The sequence below is a fragment of the Lepidothrix coronata genome, unplaced genomic scaffold (genome assembly GCF_001604755.1).
Source record: "Lepidothrix coronata isolate B3197 unplaced genomic scaffold, Lepidothrix_coronata-1.0 Scaffold82, whole genome shotgun sequence".
Lineage (NCBI taxonomy): Eukaryota > Metazoa > Chordata > Aves > Passeriformes > Pipridae > Lepidothrix > Lepidothrix coronata.
In genome coordinates, this window is record NW_016690262.1 from 3,894,641 (window position 1) to 3,914,013 (window position 19,373).

The 19,373-nt window shown below is 50.0% G+C and overlaps 1 protein-coding gene across 1 annotated transcript; it reads right to left on the reverse strand.

The window, feature by feature from the left end:
* Window positions 1–2,863: 2,863 nt before the first annotated feature.
* On the reverse strand, window positions 2,864–11,343 carry NOCT (nocturnin). Its single transcript, XM_017820386.1, has 3 exons — window positions 11,095–11,343; window positions 5,780–6,049; window positions 2,864–4,939 (listed from the first exon to the last, which is right to left on the reverse strand). The coding sequence occupies exons 1-3, from the start codon at window positions 11,279–11,281 to the stop codon at window positions 4,104–4,106; spliced, it is 1,293 nt and encodes a 430-aa protein (XP_017675875.1). The 5' UTR covers window positions 11,282–11,343; the 3' UTR covers window positions 2,864–4,103.
* Between the last annotated feature and the right edge of the window lie 8,030 nt (window positions 11,344–19,373).

Below are 19,373 nucleotides of genomic sequence, written 5' to 3' on the forward strand. Positions count from 1 at the left end.
TCTTACTTAGAGAAGGGTTCTGGGCCCTGACACAACTCAACTTGTCTCAATAAGGCGTGTTGAAAGAAAGGCTGAGCTCTTGGGATCCTCTGCTGCTTGATTTCATCAGTTTTAGGGCTTTGGAGAATTACATCTGAGGTGATGAAGGATGAGTGAGCCAGTGGCAGTCAGGAGTTGATGAGGAAACAAAGAGGTGCCTGAAGCCCCAGTTCTCACTCGCCCTGACACGTGCAGCAGGGATCTCGGTTGCATGTGAAGATTGTCACTGCCAGAACAAGATAAGTGCAATTCTGCCTCATAGAGACAGTTCAAACAGCAGGTGTTAAGCTTATTAAGTGAAGAAGATCCAAGTGACACTATCTACTTGTGATCTAATTGTTCTCCAAGAGAGATAGTGTTTTAATAAGCTTGCAACAGCTTCTGCCTTTCATCAAATTAAACAACTGGGTCATTTCTTCCTTCATCTCACTTGAGGGTGAGGGAAAAGTGTCACTGATAAAGCTAATGCAGCTTTTATTCAAGATCAGAGCAAGGGATCTGTTGAGACTTTTTTTAGCCCTGGTGTGCTTATAAGGCAGAGACAGCCACGAGAAGAGCTTTGAAGACATTTTTACTGTAAGAGTCATACTGCTACATAGGAAAAACAAATCAAAAACCTTTCTGCTTCTTCCTATGAAAAACATTCAGTATATTGATACTTAGAGCTGGCAAAAGCATTTCAGTGCTGCAGGCCTGCCTCTTGCTGCATAAAACAAAGCAAGAGCAGTATGTCATTTAAGTCTTTCAAAACAGTCTTGTCTGCAAAATAAATTTCATGGCAAGTACTGGAATAAAAGGGTGAAGATGTCTGGGAAGTTACCAGTTAATTTCTGTGGCTTGTCTACCTTTTATTGAAATCCAGCAGAAAGGGTTCACTGTTGTGCTTGTAGCAGGGAGGTGTGATTTTCTGAGTATGACAATATTAAGAATTGCCTGGAGATGGGGAGAGTCCTCAGCCTTTTCAATTATTCCACCCTCCCCTTGTCTTCAAAATTACCCTTTAAGGAGATGAAGCAGTGAAGATCTACTGTCACGTGGCCAGGGTGGAAGAAGAATCCCAGCCCTTTCCACTTCAGGAGAGGTCTGCAGTGATGGCAGCATCATATAAATCAGACTGTTCCTCCACAGTTTGGTTTCTTTTGTGGGAGAGGTAGCATTGCAAGCCAGGGTCTGAGTTAAAATGCCGTAAGAATCATCCAGATACCAAATACCACACTGTGAGAGTGACAGTGGGAATTTTGCAGCTGTGACAGTTCAGCTCCTGTGGTAAACAAGGCCTTCCATAATCGGTGCTGTGGCTCTGTGCCCTGGCAGTGGTGGAGCCACCACACTGATTGACACCTCGACTGGCCTTAGGAAAATGGAGCTGCTTATACAGGAGTGAAATGAAATTAAGGGCTTTCTGGTGTTTGGTGTGGTTTTGTTTGGGTTTTTTTTGGGTTTTGTTTTTTTTTTTATGGTTTAGTTTGTTTTTAAATACAGATCTGTGTACAAGTATTACCCTTGTTCTCAAGTCAGGGCTTTCTACCACAAGTGCAGTTTCTTCTAGAAACTGCCAAAAGAGTCTAGATGGAAACTCCAGCTTTCTGGTGTGACTTTTTGTGGTAGATGAGCAAGGATTTGACTTATTAAAGGTATCATCTTGTATGTCTGCATTGTGGTGTTGCTTTCAGAAGTGCTTAGCTACAGATGACTACATACCTGCATTAACGTGCACTTGAATTCTTTCTCCTCCTTGCAAGACCATTTGAGGGAAGGTCCTAAGAGAAGATAATCCTAAAGGAGAAGGATTGCATCTCATCCCCTGAGAGCAATTGAGGGCAACCAGCACCAGGAAAAGGAAGCTGTCACGGTCTAATTGGTGTGAAACACTCCTGGCAGGGATGCTCCAAGGTCTGCCTTCCTGTGGGGCATTAGGAACATTGCATCTCTGGCCCAAAATCTCCCCCAAAAGAGCCACCCCTTGCGGCTTCCAGCGACACAATTTGCTCTTTCTGAAGTTCCAGCTGAGAGAGGTGGTGGCATGTCCCATCTGCCTGGTAAGAGTATTCACCAAGGACATTATCCCCTTGGTTGTAAAATCCTTTCATTCTGGGGAAATTCAAATCCACATAAATCCCAGGCTGGTTAAAGGGGCCTCTGCCTGGAAGCAGATCATTGCCCTCATCCTTCAAGGGCCAGGAACACGTGCAGAGTGTGTTACAGCCCTGCAACAGCACTTCACGTGTTTGCCTGACAAGGGAGTGTGTTTGTGTAGGAATTTGGAACTTGCAGTTGCCAGACTCTGTACTTCACTTATCAGCAATGCAAGTACAGTAATTTATGGGCTGTGTAAAGCACATAGCTGTGGCACTTCTTGCTCTTCAAATTAGGTTTTAAAGTAAGGTGACAAATTGAGCTGCCTGCTGTGGGGAGCCAGCCCTGCCAGGCAACTGAGCAGCTCTCGGGGAGGGATATTTGCCCTCTGCTTTGCAGGACTGGCCAGGTCTGTAGCTCCACACAACTGCTGGAAATGGTAATATTTACAGTAATACTGACTGTAGGCTTCATCTCTACCTAGGGGAGAGAGCAGCTTAACAGTGAAAGGTAACTCCCCTCCCTACAGATTTGCTGTGGAATTTGGACATTTCAGTTTGGAGAAACAGCACATGCTGTGAAGGCAAAGGAGCTCTGCCACCCTGTGAGATCAGGACTGCGGGGTGGGGGAAGAGGTCTGGAATGGGAAGCATCACCACTAACTTGAAGCTCCAACTAGTTGAGACCGATCACTTATTTGGGAACAGGAACCTTGGACAGGGACATGAGAAAGACAGCAGCAGAGACATTACTTTTTTTCCAAAGACTTTTATTAATAAACACATGGAACATTTAAGAGTTACTATGTACCCTACTTTACATGGAAGTACTGCTTTATTTGCCCTGACTCATCTTTCTCAACTATCTAAATGTCAGCCCAACCCCAACTGCTGTCTCTGTTCCCTTCTCTCTCCCTATGGCATTTTCTGGCATAGTGACATATTTACAATCCATGTATGCAATTCCTATGTCATACCAATGAGCATCACATGAGTTACTCTACTAACACAGCTCTGTTGTAGCCCAGGTGCTTGGCCAGAGTTCCCCTGGGCCACTGCATGATTTCAAACCAACTTTTGTCAATAAATAAATTTTATCTTGTACCAGGTTCCAGTGTAGCTTTAGATTTCTGACGATAAATAAAATCTTTCAACATTAAGATTGGCCCTTTACTGAAACAAGATTGACAAGACTACAAATTTAAACCATTTAGAAAAGTAATACTTGAAGCAGAGGAAGAAATACTCCCTGGTTGGCTGTTCCCTCCAGAGGGAAGCACAGAACAGACAAAGGTACCAGTGCACACACATGCACATTGTTCTGGAAAAGTGAGGGTATTACTCCAGGTTATAGTTAGCCTCTATTTCCTCACCTGCTCTTACTGGAGGGGCCCTTCCTCACACTGCACCACTACCTATTCACTTCCAATGAATTCATCACTTCAGGTCATGTGAAAATGAGAAGACCACACCAGTATGAGCTTAGATTTCTTCTTGTCTAATCTGCATTAAACTTCCTTCGTATTGCAACAGAAAAAGATTTAAGAGAATCTCACTGGGCAGCTGGAACCTCATTCCCTTTGATACTTGCAAAAGCTTAACAGGAAATAAATAAAATTAGCATGCTGTCAGGGCAAGTTGTTTTACAAACACAAGTGATTTAAGTACTAAGGCCTCCACATTCATTAGAGGATTAAATCCTTAAACAGGGGGCTTAGTGAAAGGATAAAGCTCATTTGCCTTCTGGTTTTCAAACCCTGACATGGCAAGAAGACCACGATGAGAACACTGGCTTCTTTCTTCCTCCCTCAAAGGCTCCACATTAATGAGGGCTGAAGGACATGCGTAACGCCAAACAAGTGCCCGAAATAATGTTTAGTCAACAACAGTGTTTCCTCATCTTCCAATTGCTTCCAGCTTCAAAAGTCTTCTCTAAAATAAAACAGTGGTGAGTTCAGTCACTGCAATACCTAGTGGCATTCCAACACATTACAGCAGCCTGTCGGGGTCTTGATTAAAACTAAAGTCACACACCAGGGACAGGTGATCCGAGGGGTAATTGAACGATGGCAGCCTGTTGGGCCCAATTTGCTCTTCAGTCAGCAAGCCCAGGGCTGAGTTCACATTCAAGGCGTGCTGGGAATACCAGATATAATCTAGCGTGTGCCGGCACTCTCCCGAGGGCCGGATCTTCCAGGTGGTGTACGGGGGCTCCGACTGCCCGTCGGGGCTCAGCAGCTTGTACGCGCTGTTCAGATTGAGGCTGGAGTTGGAGAATTCCCTGTAGACCTCCTCGGTGGGCTCCGCGTTGAAGTCCCCGCAGACGATCAGGGGGATCTTTGCCCCTTGGGTGATGTTCTTCAGGTTCTGGAGAAGGTCACAGCCCTGCGCGGACCGAAACCTCTCCCAGCCGGTGCGGGCCTTGAGGTGGGTGACGGCGATGCAGAAGAGCCGCCCCGTCTCGTGGCACTTCAGCGTCTGCGCTATGGCCACCTGGTTGGTCTTCAGCTTCATGGCCGTCAGGCGGATGTTGGCGCTGTTGATGAGCTCGAAGCGGTCCTTGAGGAAGAACAAGGCGCAGCCATCCGGCCCGTTGTTGCGCTCCACATCCAGGCACGGGGACCACGGCTTCGGGAAGAAGGTGCACTGGTAGCCCAGTCGGCTGAGGAGCGGCTCAAACGTGTCAAAGTAGTGGTCGACTTCCTGCAGGCACAAGATGTCGGGCTTATACGCCAGGATTTCCTCCAGGATGAGGCACTTCCTCTCCTCCCATTTCAGAGCTTCCATGGGGCACTGAACGAAGTTGTCTTTGCCTTCCCCGAGAGCTGAAATTAGCAGGGATGGGGAGAGAAAAAAGGAAGTTACTGATGGCTCCAGCAGGCTGTCCTCCAGGTTTGGCAGAGGCCAGAGGTGCATCAGTTTACAATGCAGGTCAGGGGCTTTTTAGCAGTAGCTGGTGACTTTAGGAGTGCCAGGTTTGCCAATGGGTGTGAGAACCCCTTCTCAAACCACCGGAGTCACCCCAAAAAAATTAAGTTCCCTTCACAGATACAAGACTTCCTCTCCCTTTTCCCCCTATGCTGTGGCAAGTACTTTCACATGTGGCTGCTGCAGCTTAAGCCTAAAAATAAAATGCAATGGGATAGGAGTGACTTAACTGCAGATTGTTAAAGCAATCCCTATGGGGGGACTTCCCATCCCAAAAGATTTTAAGATGAGACTGTTGCATAAGTCAATTTACAGCCTTGATTTGAAAATACCAAAAATTATTATAACCGAAAGGTAAAATTATTTTGAAGCATTAAGAATTCCCATAGCAGATCTAAATTCCTGGATAATTCACCAATAAACTAATAAGAAAGCTTTAGGCGAGGTTTACAAAGAATAAAATTTAGGGAAGGATGAGTCTTTTCTGGGGGTTAACAACTACCTAAAAACTGATGGGTCTTTTTGAATACACTGTGTTCAGCTAGGACAGGAATCCAGGACTACCTTTGGCATCACAGTTGTAAGGAGAGACCCTTTTTCCTTTCCTACAGGACAGAAGGAAAGCCCCTATTTTAAGTGCTCAAAATACTCCCCCTGGCCCTCAGCCAGTTGTACCTCATGTAGTTCACCTCTCCCTTTGCTCTGCCAGGGAGCTGCACTCGGTCTCAAGGTCATACCTTGGGCAAGGATGTTCCATTGCATGACCCGGATGGGGCGGTGGTTGCTGGCAGCGTTTTTCTTCAGGTTCACAAAGTGCCTCTGGAACCGGGGCGGCCGTTTCTGTAGGACAATCTGACATTCCTCCAGCAAATCCTTGGGGTCTATAGGATCCAGCCGTGCTGGGTCTAGCTGCTCCAGGCAGTCCTGGTGCTGGGACACGGCACCGCTGCTCAGCGTCTTGGCAAGCACGCTGTAGAGTCGGCTGGTGCTGTTTCCCATGGAACACACTGGAAAGGAAAAACTGCTGTTAAGAGATGTCCACCCTGACTCTTTTCATCACTTGGGTGCCTTTGTTGCCGTGCCAGCAATTTGTGGTTTGTGCAGGAGCCCGTTCCTGAAGCTGAGACAAAATACGAAGGATGCAGAGGCAGGGTTAGTCCTGTCCAGTCTCATCATGTTCTGCCTGCCATCAGGGGCTGCTCACCTCCGCAGCGTGCAAACAGCCTGGCTTAGAACATCAGGCTGGTCTTTTTAGGGAAGAAAGGAATCTTTCGTCCATAATAGTAGGGCTAAGATTAACTCTGCATGCATTGTAGGAAACAGAATAGAGCACACTTTTCCCTTGCTCAGAGAGGAGAGAGCCCAGCAGGTAGACAAATGCTGCCTGTTCCTCATTTTGTGTGCAGCATTTGCCTGTGATGGAGATGACAGACACACTGTTTGACCTGGTACCTTGTCCTGATTTGGGATGCCTCCAGGCTGCGGGCTCCTACCTGCAGAGCAGCAAGCAGGGTGACTCATTCCCTTGGGTTAATATTTAATAGGGATCTCTGATCACAGCTTTATCTGCTTTTGCAGCAATGTTTTCGTGAGCGTGAAGCAGCCAGATGCTTCTGTTGGCTTAGGCCTTAGGATGTGCAATGGAGAGGGCAGTCTCTCCAGCTCCTGCACACAAGCAGCTGTCCCCAGCTCTCCCCCTAAGGCAGTCAGCCCTCACCCAGCCCCGTGCCTCCTGCAGGGAGGTCCCCCCATCCCAGGTGAGGTCACGGCTGCCAGGGGGAGGGTGCATGTGTGTCCCCACCCTGTTCTGCCCTTTGGCTTACACACAGGAGGTGACTGCAGCCCTCTTCCCTTAGGAGGGTCAAGGAGCAGAGCCACCCATTCCTTTCAGCCAGCAGCCCTCACGCCTGTTGTGCTGTGAAATACCTCCTTCTCCCACTTCCCAAGAGCACAAGCAGTACCACTGCACAGCCACAAACACTTCAAGGCTTTGCTTAGTGCACACACACGGGACAGCATCAAGGGCTGGCCTTTGGGGGAGCTGTGGGGGCGTTTGGACAGTTTGTGATGTTCCTACACAGTGCATGCCCTAAGAGCTCTCCAACCCTTTCTCAGAAAATGCCAAAACACGTAGGGAGCTCTTGGAAAGAGGCTGTGTTTGCACTTTTCCATGCTCAGCACTCTGCCCAAGTGTGCCAGGACACTTTGCTTCCCTTCAAACACGGGCAGGAAGGGCAGTGCTTGCGTCACAGCAACTTGCACAAGAGGCAGCGCTGACCGAGTTTTGTTGTTGTCTCACTTGTTTACTCTGGATGCATTTTGCAAAGGGAATCTTGGGCAAAAGAACTTCAGTGTTGCATTGCTGTTGGCCCACAGTGGTTTTTAAGCAAGTTTAGTTGTATGGCTGAGTTACTTAAAAAAGGAAGAGGAAGAGAATTGTCATCTTGTGCTCACATCTTGCAGCAGATTTGGGGGGCAACTCGACACACATGTTCAGACTGAACTACAGCACTACCAGCTGGTGATAGATATACAGTAATGACAGGCTAGAGGGGCAGGCAGGAAGATGGAATCCCTAACAGTTCAACAAACACACTCAGAAGGAGTAAAAGCAACACTCTGCAGAAGCCTCCTGTCCTTGTATTTAGCAAAATGAATACTTTTGAAAACACCAAAAACCACTTAACATGTGTTTTGTAAGCCCATGGAACAGTGCTTCTTAACAGTTCAAAGGAAGTTGTAAATTGGGACCTTAGACTGGATGGAGGACATTTCTCCCCATCTCCATCCTTTTAGTTAAAGTTTAAAGTACCAGGAGTTCCTCAACTGAGATGTGAGCCTGAATTCATTCATAAGCATGAATGTCTTTCTAGGGAAACTGTGTGTAAAGTGTTTCAGTTTCTGCAGTCTTTCTCAGCTTAGAATTCTTATCAGAAAGGAAAGTACTGCTGAAAGTAGAAGAAATGCCATTTAATACTGAGGGAAACATGAAATCCCTAAGCACAGGACCCTGACATGGCTGTGAGGAGATGGGGATCAGGAGCCAAAGCATGCTCTGTGCTGGTTACAGAAGGGTCCAGCTTACACACTATCAGGGCTGCCAGGCAGCCACGCAGAAAACCAAGGAAATCAACAGAGCTTTTAATAGAAGCTGCACAGGGAGCCACTCACCTATTTTTAGGGTAGGTACAAGCCATAGCTAAGTGCTGCAACTGGAGATAAGTGCACGGTGTTTTCTGCTACATCAGGGATGCCATCAACAGCAGGGTGCAGCCATGAGCCCTACACCCCAAACATCCTTCTGTACAGCCCCTGCCACGCCAGGGATGAACATGACCAACATAGGGCTTTTCCAAAGGAATAAGCAAGAGCTTAGGCTGCTTGTGGCTTGACCTGAATCAGAGGGATGATGTTGAAAGAGACAAGGCAGGTGTGATGCAGCTGGAGCCAAAGGTCTACAGGCAAAGCCCTGAGCAGCTTACATCTGTTACAGCAGGACGCAGGCCAAGTTCAGCCACCCACCTGCCAAGCTGCAAACAAAGCCAGAGTACTGTCTAAATCTCATCATCCCCGGGATCATGGGGTATCCAGCTCTTTACTGGCGCATAAGGCACAGCCTAACCTGCACAGGATGTGCTATGGCCCAGCTGCACAGATCTGACAGTTTTTGAAGTCAGTCATGTGTCAGGCAGGAAAAAAGAGCTTTGGTCTTTTTTTGAGGGCCCAGGAAAGACTGGGTGAAAGAAGGTCTGGACTGTAAATCACTTTCAGTCCTAGTATAGGTGGATTGAGAGTTCTTGGCTGAAAGGGGGCTCCTGGGGGAAGACTTCAGCTTAAGATGACTGCTGATCTGCACAGGTTCTTTGTCCCCAGCATGCTGAAATCATCACAACACGGTTTGAGCTGTTCTGCAGAACAGGGGCCAGAGCAGCAACCTGAACATGGAAACTCCAAACACAAAAATCCATTCTGTTATTTCTGCAACACTGAACATGTCCACAGCAGCCAGGCAAGTACAAGGTCACCATTTGAAAACTTTACAGTCCAAGCTAAGTGACCTGTAACTTGCTGGGATAATGTGTGCTGTGACATTGTGGTGCTGGTGTGTGCAGAAGAACAAGCGGACTCCTGAGCTCGAACTACAGCAGTGGGAAGTGAACATGGAAGTGATTCTCTTGGTGTGATGTAATAGGTAACACCAATTCAGCAACTACTCTTAAAGGTGCTTAAAATCAAAAAGCACCTTCCTCTCAGCAAAGGTGGTACCTCAGCACAGTAAGGGCAAAGGAAGAATTCAAACTGCTCATTAAACCTAAGAACAGGGTGTAAGCACCATCCAGCACAGAAGAGATGAACTTCTAGGATTTCAGGCAATGAGACACCAGAAATTTTATTTTACTGACTTTGCTTCAAAGATGAGGGCTGCAGAGGGGTATTGAAGCCAGGGCCCTGACCTTCTGCGTAAGGTGAACAGCATTCTCACTTCCCTTCATGTCCTACCTCCCAGCACTGCTTTTGGCCAAAAGCCCCAACCCATTTACCACCTGGATTTCACTGCCAGGTGAATGGTTCCACCATACCTGCAGCCTGGCCTGTAGCTGAATCAGTCTCCACTGCCAAGGAGGCCAGCAGCAGCCAGAGGTGCCCTCCCTGCAACACCAATTCTAGGAAAAACTTTACAGGTGCCATCCCCATGTGACAAATCCTATGCTACTGAGTATCATACTACACCTACAGCCTTGTTTGGGACAGTGATGAGAGCTCATCACAGCAAGGGAGGTGCTGCCTGTTTGTCAACAGGCAACACCAGAAAGAAGAGGGAACCTCAAATCCTGCTTCCAGTAATATACAGAATCAGTGCTTGGCACAAGCTCTGGAAACCTTTTTCCTCATGAGTGCTTTAATCATGAGCTCGATCCTGCCAGCTCTCAGGCACATATGCTCCTCTTCCCAGTAGTGCCATGAAGCTTCAATCCTGCCATATGGTATCCTGGCCTGGTTTCAAGAGGAGGAATAGGAGCAACCTGCCCCACCCTGGTTTTTATACCTCCCCTGTAACAGCAGGGAATGAACACACTTCACCCCAACCCCAGCTGAGGACAGTAGGAAAAAGTGGATCTCCAGCACACCAGGCATGTAACACAGCCTCAGATATTGCAAATATATTGGCCAGAAAAGCCATAGCTGCCCCATTCCCTGGAAGTGTTGAAGAACAGGTTGGATGGGGCTTTAAGCAACCTAGTCTAGTGAGAGGTGTCCTTGCCCGCGGCAGCGGGGCTGGAACCAGATGATCTTTAAGGTCCCTCCCAACAGACACGCTCGTCAACACGCCTGGCTTAGGGCTGAATCCGAACCGCAGGGCTCCAGCGGGTGCGTCACCGCCCCGCTCCCAGTCTGGCCACGGGTCAGCGAGCAGAGGGGAGGGAGTGGGGTGCATGCCAAGGTGTTGTCCTCACGGGCACCCAAGGACGTGTGGGCACTTTCCAAGTCTCATTCGGGGAACGAGGAACAGGGTGCAATTATTTAACGGTGCGGGCAAGCAGGAACCTGATGGGCCGGCATCGCTGCTCCTGCTGCCTGCAGGAAAGTAACCCGGGCTCTTCCCACACACTGCCTCCAGCAAAAAAAACAAAACCCACTGTGAGTCAAGCTCATTCTACACAGAGTGCAACGCTGGGAGAGAACACCTCAGCTACTCGAGAGCGGTGTAAGGACACTGCCGCCCTGGGTGACCGGGCAGGTTACTCCACCGATACCTGGGTTTACTCCGAGGGTGCCCTGTCACCCAGCTGGGTGACACCGAGACACAACCCCCTGCAGCACCGGCGCGATGCCTGGCACCGCCTGTCGCGACTCTGCGGGATGTCGCCCATTCACACCGAGCGAGCGAGCGCCACGGCCTTTGCCTTAGAGCCGCAGGGCCGGCCCAACCCCAGGGAGGCGGCTGGCGAAGGCACCAGGGCCGGGGCTGCCGCGGGCAGGAGAGCCCAGGTGCCCTTGTCCCGGTAGTGCGGCCCCGCGCGGTTCCCGCACCTCCCCGCCCGGTACCCACCTGTGCGGGGCGGCGCCCCCGGGGCGGGCGGGCCGCCCGCTGTTGCCCGCGGGGCAGCGGGGCCGAGGGGCGGCGGCGGCGGGGCGCGGGGCCGCGGCGGCAGCGGCAGGCGGGAGGCCGAGGCGGCGGGGGCGCAGCAGAGGGCGGGCAGCGCCGAGCAGAGGCAGCGTGCGGGGCTCTGGAACATGCTCCTGGCGGGACGGGGCGCGACCGGCTGGGATCGGACGGGAGCGACGGAGCACCAGCTCCCGCGCCCGCCCGGCGCCCGCGCTTATAGAGGCGGCGGCGCGCGGCGCGGCCGGCACATCCGGCACATACCACCCGCGCCCGGCGGGGGGGTGGGGACACACAGCACAAACACGCACCACGGGCGCCACCGCCTGCACCGAGTCCACCCGCGCACAGCGGCGGGGCGGCGCTTCCAGCCGCCATCCCACACCTCCCGCTGCCGCGGCAGGCGCTGCGCGGGCAGGGCTCATCCCGCCGTATCCCCCCCCCTCGATGGCCACGGAGTGGTGTGGCCCGGCGGAGGTTTGCACGTCAGCGAGGGGCGCGCGCCCCCTCAGGGGCGTCAGGGCGGTCCCGCCCCCCCCGGCCGGGGGTGTCACACGGGGGCAGCCGGAGCTTGGTGGCTCTTCGTGCTCCCTCTGTGTCTCCCTCTCATTTCCTAGAGCTTTGGGTCTGGTGCCTTGTCTACAACTCCCGCGGGAGGGGGAGAGGAGGGCCATGCACTGATCTCGTCTCTGTGGTGACCAGTGACAGGACCCGAGCAATGGCCTGAAGTTGTGTCAGGGGAGGTTCAGGCTGGATATCAGGAGAAGGTTCTTCACCCTGAAGGTGGTTGGGCACTGGAACGGGCTCCCCAGGGCAGTGGTCACAGCACCAAGCCTGACAGAGTTCAAGTGTGTGAACGATGCTCTCGGGCACAGGGTGTGAATCTTGGGGATGGTCCTGTGCGGGGCCAGGAGTTAGACTCGATGATCCTTGTGGATCCCTTTCAACTCAGCATATTCTGTAATTTTGTTATTCTTGTGCTATTTTGTTGCTTTGAACCCTCTTGGCTCTTGACTGATCTCACCCTGATTTCATCCCCCGAGCCTTATGCTAATTCTGTCATTTCTCATGTGTAATTTTATCCATCTGTCTGTGTTCCTCATTTCTTTTTATTTTGATTATCAAAGCATAGATGGTGGTAGTCTCACAAGCCCTCTACTGACAGTGTTGTTCTCTCTATGCTGCTTTTCTATTCAAAAAGTAAGTCGGGACGTGTGTAGAGCAGCTGCAGTTTCAAAGGTGGGTCTTAGATCTTGGTGCTTAAACTTCCACCTGGCTCTGGGTAGGCTCATCTAGCCCTCCCTAAGCAAAATGCTCTAATGATTAAATGATTTTAAGTGAAGGAAAAAACCAAGAAAGATAGTTAAACAATGGATAGGTACTTAGTACCCTGCTAACTTCTTCAATTTTGTTTTCTGTGAAATGAAGCAGCCGTGCTGCCTGCGCTCAAAAGGGAATGCTGAGAGCACAGGAGAGGCAGCTGGAGAGCCTTGAAGGGAAAGGCTGGAGCTTGGATTTCTCTGCTTTCAGACACACGGACCACTCCTTGAAGATCTCTGTGCTCTGATTCACATCCTCTCTGCTTTAAATCTGCATGGAAGAGACAGAGGCTTGATTGCCGTGCAAGATTGGGAGCCCTGGTTCCTTGCTAACCAGACTCTGCACCTGACTGGGCTTGTCTGCTCTCAAGTCTGGACACCCTTATCAGAAGGGCAAACTTGTGATTAAGAGTTTATTTCCATGCTTCTTGTGTGAGATCATCTGTAACCAGCTTTTCCCTCCCTTTCTAGAAGACGAGACCCTTCTAGAAGGAAAGAGTGGTTGGTGATTCATGAGCTAGTCTAATGGCCCTGCCACTTCTGGTGGGATTTGGCAAAGAAAATACCTCCCGGCAGTGGTCCAAGGAACATGCAGCCTGGGTTTTGTTGCATTATCTGTCACACTGTCACTAACAGATTAGAGGCTTGATGGCAGGGAAGCTGATGGCTTTGTGGGCCCATCTCTGAGCTCCAAGTCCTCAGCTCCTGTCGCGTTTTCTGGCATTCAGGTGCCTCTTAGCCTGATGGCTCTTCATTCTGCTCTCCTGCCCCATGGGAAAACCCTTGGGTTTCGCCCAGGGCTGGCTGCTCGTCCTCCTCACCTCCAGTTCCAGCAGATTTCCCAGAGCTGCTTGTTGCCCAGAGAGCTCAGCAGTCCCTAAGTAGCTAATGACTGGTGGTACAATATGTTTGTTATTCATTTTATTTCTCTGATGACTCAAGTAGCTGTGTTGAGGCCAAACCACCTCCTCGTGTAATCTCCAAGGAGGAAAGACAGAAGATTTCCTTCTTCCCACTGTACTGAATGTGCTTTTCCCTGCTCTTTTGAGTGCTGGCTTTCTTTAGCCATGTGTGACCAAGCCAGTGTGACAGTAACAAAGGCGGGTGTGAAAGAAACAAAAGTTACTGATGATGCACAGGGCTGTTTTCTGGGCATACCGCTCTCTTCCCAGATTTGGGAAAGAGTGGTGATTTAGCTCCAATATGTGAATCATTGTTTGCTTGGCATCCCTTGGGAATGGTCCTAATAGCCTTCCCGGAAAATAAAATCCTTTCGAAAATACACAGAAGATGCAATTAATCTTATAAATAACTAAATGTATATGTGACTTAGAGAAAAAGGTTTCTTTGGAAAGTGATCTCAGCTGTCCCATGTGCATCTGACTGATGTTTCCATTAGCTGGGAAGAGTGAGCAAATGGAGAAAAGGGGTCCGGGTCAAAGGGTGCATAGGCTGTGAGAAATGCTTTTTTCTTAGCTTTTTGACCTGTTCTTACCCTGGAGATGTTTCAAACATGCTGGACAGTCTGTTAGTCCTTTTCCAATGCTGTGGAAATCCCAGGTCCAGCAGAGTGTTACTAAAAAATACAGCTATGACTGAAGTTTTTCCAGCATGTAGTAAAAACAATGATTTCCACAAACTCCACTTCCTTGGGATTAGTAATGGTCTGAGGATAATAATCCTTCCACGTCCTTGGTCAGTCATCGCTTCCCAACCGGTCATCCCTACGTCAGGGAAGTGTTTGTGCTGTGTTTGGTACAGCTGCTTTAACTGCCAACATTTGCAGCTTGGAAAAGCATGCTCTAAAAAGGAAATTACCATCTCAGGGGAGCTGGACAGTAGTCACTGAAGTGTCACAGTGGATTAACAGGAAAAAACCTATGGCAGTTTGACTCTGCGCAGTACAGATGGCTGTGAGCGTGGTGATTTTGAACTTCAGGGTGCACGTGCATCCCAACACCTTCTTGCTTCTCCCATGAGAAATGCCATCGCCTGGGCTGCTGGCTGCATTCCTTTGGGATGACTTGCACCACCAGGATGCCCTTTTTCCCTGTCACAGCACCAGGAACCCTTCACCTCCCCACCATCACCCTGCTGTGGGTCTTCCTCCCTCCCTGAGCCGCAGGGCTGGGAATGCTTACGTGCTCTCCCCTCCCTGCCTCACCTTGGTTTTGGGCACCTGGGAAGAAGCTGGGAAACAGAACTCGGTGGCAGATGTGGGGATCACAGTAGCTTTGAGGGAGGCTGCCCCAAAACAGGTTCACCCGAGGTGACAACAGGGCAGAGATTTGGATGTTTAAAACAGGCAGCCTTGCCATAGTTAACTCAGTTTCCAAAGCACTCAGCTCTGATTTTTCAAGCGTTTCAGTCACTAAAGCATCTCAGAAGGGGGAGCTTTGCCACTTGAACCCAGTATCTGTCTCGCTGAGAAATGAGTAGCATTAAGTCTGGACAGCAGATGGCAAAGTGTTCCACACGGCTGAGGAAGAGAGAGGGAATGATAGTGACACTTCTGACATCCTGTGAAAGAAACGTGCATGTATATTCATCTCAGATATGGATGCACACTACAGTGCAGATGATTAAATAGAGTACTTCATTTCTGGAAATAGGTGTCTGTCTAAGAGGTGTCTGCCTGTGGAATCAAAATTTCCAAGACTTCCACCTCTCTTTGGAGCCACTGCAGCCACTTGTGCTACAGTGTTTAGCACATTTAGCAAATATTTCCATTTAACTGTTAGTCTGCCTTCTGAGAAACAGAAATGGACACATTATTATCCATTTAGGATGTCACTGTGACCTGGCTGTAGCCTCTGAGCTACATAATGGTGCTACAGACGGTGACGTGATTTTTAGGGGTCTTTAGAAAGGTCAGGCTCTGTGAGGCCTGGCAGTGCTGCCATTTCTTGGCCTGCTGGAAAGAACTGGAACACTTTGTGATGCAGGAGTGGTTTGCCTGCCTCTACTGAGAGACTGAGGCAAACAGGGGGCAGGTGGAGTGAGCACCACAGAAAAGCCTGGGATTTGCACAGCTTTTCCAGAGCCCAAATCAGTAGAAGTGCTGCCCGTGTAGAGCTTCTGGTGGTGATGCCATTCCCAGCACACAGGCATGCAGGGGCAGCAGGAGTGGGTCTGGGGCTGCCCAATAGCACCGTTCATTGCTGCTGGTCTTCCCTGCTGCCCATTCAGAGGGGGTCTGCAAGGGCTGCTCTCTGCCACATGCTCCAAGGGGCTGAAGATTCATCCACCATCCCAATGACTGCCTCGGAGTATCTTAGGCTGAGGTAAGGACAGTCTTCTTGGTGTAAGCATCATTTTTCCTTCCTTCTTTCTTGTGAACAGAGCTCTCTTGGGAAGAGGTTGGTTTAGTGTCCTGAAGGATGCAGTTTTTGGGGACAGGTTGTGTAGAGGAGGCTCCTTCTCTCTCTCTTCTCTTTCCCTGTCTCAGGGAGGTCTGGCTGGGATCTGCTCTTCCCCCCCTTTCAGCAGATTACAAAATGATGTATTTGATTCCTGCACCAACAAAGCAGGAGCTGAAATTCCGGCTTGCCAGAATGATGACCCTGAGCTGAGAGGAGAGAGGAAGAGCGAAAAGGGCCATACTTAGAGAGCTTTAACTCTAGTTTTGTACAGTTCTGAATTATTTTGTTATAGAACCTCACCCTGGTATTGCTAAGGGGCAGTGAAGGAACTTCCTGTGATTCTCCCCTTTATGCATTTCATTGGGCAGCTGAGGTCTGGGGTGGAGAACATCTGCCTGGCTTTAAAGTTGAGCATCTCTGCCTGCTGCCTATGGTATGGCCTGCAACACACCCAAGCACTGGGTATCTGGCACGTGTGTTGCTTGTGCAGGTTGTGTTATTAGCAGTTATTAGCAGACTTGAGACTGAGGGGTGAAGTGTAACAGGGACCACCTCGGGACTGACCCCCTGCATGTGCTGGTTTAAAGGTAAACCAGCAGGGAAAATGAACTCAACTCAAAAGAGAGATTATAAGTCAGAATAACAATTTAATAAAATAATACAATAAGTACAATTATACAGACAAACAATTGGTTTTAACCCACAAACCCAAATGTATAACCCAGCACCCTGGGGCATGAACAGAGTGGTGTTCTTTGGGCCCCCTGAGTCCAAAGTAAAAGGAGAGGGGGAAAAACCTGTTGATGAGAGTGCTGTTGCAGTCTGGTTGAAAAGTGGTGATTGCAGTCCGGTCGAGAGTGGTGGTTGCAGTCTGGTTGAGAGCGGTGATCTGCAGTCTTCCTCTGGATCCCACGAGTGGTTATAAAGTTCCAAGACTCCAAGATTATATATCCCTCAGGGTGGGGAGCTCCACAAAGGGTGTGAGGACAAGAGCAAGAGCATCCTCCTGTCTCACAGGCCTCTTAACACCTAGTTTATAGCCTGAGGAGTCAGGCTCTATGGGCAGATGGTGCAAATGGTTCATTGATAACAGTTTCTGGGAAATGGCATGGAAGGCTATAGAATACACAGTTTTGGGTTATACCCATACAATGATGAACTGGTCCCAGCTGTTCTAACTAGGACACTGCACCTGACTGTTGTAGCCCTTGGGGCCATCCAGTGTCCTCCTTCCAAACACACTTAACAAAGCTCAGCTGTTTTTCCAGTGAAAGGGATGCAATGGTTACACCCTGCCTGATCGAAACAGTCATATATCAGAGTTTTCATAGTCAGAGTTTTCCTGTCTGACTAACTGTAGTTTGGAAGCTGCTCTGCAAATCCTATGTGGGATATTTAAGTCCTAAGCTACATTGCTACTCTCCAGCCTCCTCTTGAGAAGCAAAGTGATGGGTACTGATGGAGAACTCTCTGACGTAGAGATGCTGAGGATCCTTGGCTGGGCACTGCAATCCTCAGGTGAAACGATGCTAATGTTTATCTTTGGAAATAAATGCAACTTCTATTTTTCAAGCTCTGTTACCCTGGTTTCACGGTACCTTGGTGCCTCAGTAAAGAAGCCCACCAGTCATCAGTTTCCAGCCAGTACAATTGTAACTCCAGAGGGGCTGGAACGGCGGAGCTGGCAGCCAAACCCGGGACTGGACTTTCCCCGGGGAGTTGTGCTCCAGAGCAGTGCAGTGGTTGGGCTGCCTGGAGGCAGGGCTGCGGGCAGCTCCCACTTTTTGGTCAGCATCCAGGCCTGGTCAGCATCCAGCTCTGCCCTGCGTCACTGGCCCTCCTGGTTATGCAAGTGCCCCTGTGCCGGACGTGCCCCCAGTGGCTTTCGTAACCAGGCTGACGGGGATCTGGAGCAGGGGGGGCTTTGCCCTCTATCACACCAGGCACCCTGTGTTCCCCCAGCACAGAGGCTTTGCCCAGCTCTGACTGGCCCCAGCAGGAGTGAGAAATCCTGAAATTCAGGCTGAGAAGCTCTTGGTGCTGCCGGACACACCAAACTGGAAGCTCCCTTCTGGGCATTGAGTGGGGCTTTGGGCTTCTCGCTCCTTCTGCAGCCACCCTGACCTCAGGGCACCTTGGTGTGCATGGCTGAGCAGCCCCTGACCCCTCTGCCCCGGTTCCAGGCAGGTGCGTTGGCAAAGCCCGAGGTTTTGCTAACCCCCAGCCAAGAAGGCCAAGGTTGGGAACTGGCTGTTTCCCAGGTGTCTGGCTGGGCTGTCTCCTCTCCCCAGCTGGTGCCAGGAGCGCTGCTTTGCCAAGGTAATGCAAACAAATCATGGCAAAGGCCACCTGGACTGTTCTAGAATAGGCTTTTCACCCTGCAAAGATGTTATACTTATTCAACAGCAAATTCCTCTGTGAATTCCCTACTTGTAGTGCATCAAACATAGCTTTAATTAGGAATAGATTTTTGTTCTTTCAGGGCAGCTTTAGGAGATGTGGAGAGGTACTCTTCCCTCTGCGAGCACGTGCTGCTGTTTTCCTTGGAGAACAGCTGAACTTCTTGCATTCATTGTGTTCTGGTTTGTTTTTTTTGAAAGAAGTTCTAGTTTCACCCCTATATCCCAGGGATATCAGGGGATTGATGCAGGCTCTCCCTAATAGACTTTTAGTAGCTTTAAATCCAGAAGAGAATTTGCAGAGAAAGTCATGGTCAGAAGCTGATCCCTGCAGGGTAAAAGCATCACTCTGCCTGGCATGGCTGTCTTCAGGGGGCTCTCAGGGCTGTCTTCTGAATCCCTTCACTGCCATGTGTCAGTCTCCCCCAACTTCTCTTCAGCTTGTTTTGGTGCTTTACCATGCTGGGGTTCAGCTCAGACCTGGCTTTTGGAGCTGGTGCCACCTCCATCTCCTGCTCCGGGGTGTACGGCATGGAGAAGGCAGCCCATGACTTACAGGGCTGGCTGATGCCACAGAGACACTCCAAGGTGGCAGTGATCTGAAGCAATATGGTTTTATTATCCCTTGACTGCTTGGTGAGTTTTCCAGGACCCTTCTGAGCTCCTGCTGAGGGTGTGTAAGTGACATTTAATCCTTGGTTTCTCTATATGAAGTAGGGATGCACTCAGTGACTGACAAGGTGAGGGCTGTGAAAGAGTAATGCAGTAGATCCAAGAATGTGATGTAAAGATACTTCTGGGGTGATTTCAGTACTTCTGTGAGGGCAGGGGGCAGCTTTGAACTACTTGGGAGCTCCCTACTACAAGGGGGCTGAGTTGCCCCATTCCAGTAGGGTGTGTGGGCAGGGCTCCGTCAGGGTTCTGTGATTGTGACATCCAGGTGACAACCGGGCACCTGCCAAGGGCAGAGCCCGTCCCTCGGCAGCACTGCGAGGTGTGCGGCCGCACGGATCGCAGCGCAGCTCTTGCTCCGAGAGGTGTTGGTTGTGTGGAAAGCGAGCGTTTGTCTGGACCCTCACTCTGTGAGGTGTTCAGTGTTCAGAAAACCTCTGTTTGTCTGGACCCTCACTCTGTGAGGTGTTCAG

Coding starts and splice junctions, on each gene's coding strand:
- NOCT (XM_017820386.1), bottom strand. CDS start 11,281: ATGTTCCAGAGCCCCGCACGCTGCCTCTGCTCGGCGCTGCCCGCCCTC. Junction 6,050..11,094: donor GGGGGCGCCGCCCCGCACAG/GTGGGTACCGGG, acceptor TTTCCTTTCCAG/TGTGTTCCATGGGAAACAGC. Junction 4,940..5,779: donor ATGGAACATCCTTGCCCAAG/GTATGACCTTGA, acceptor TGCTAATTTCAG/CTCTCGGGGAAGGCAAAGAC.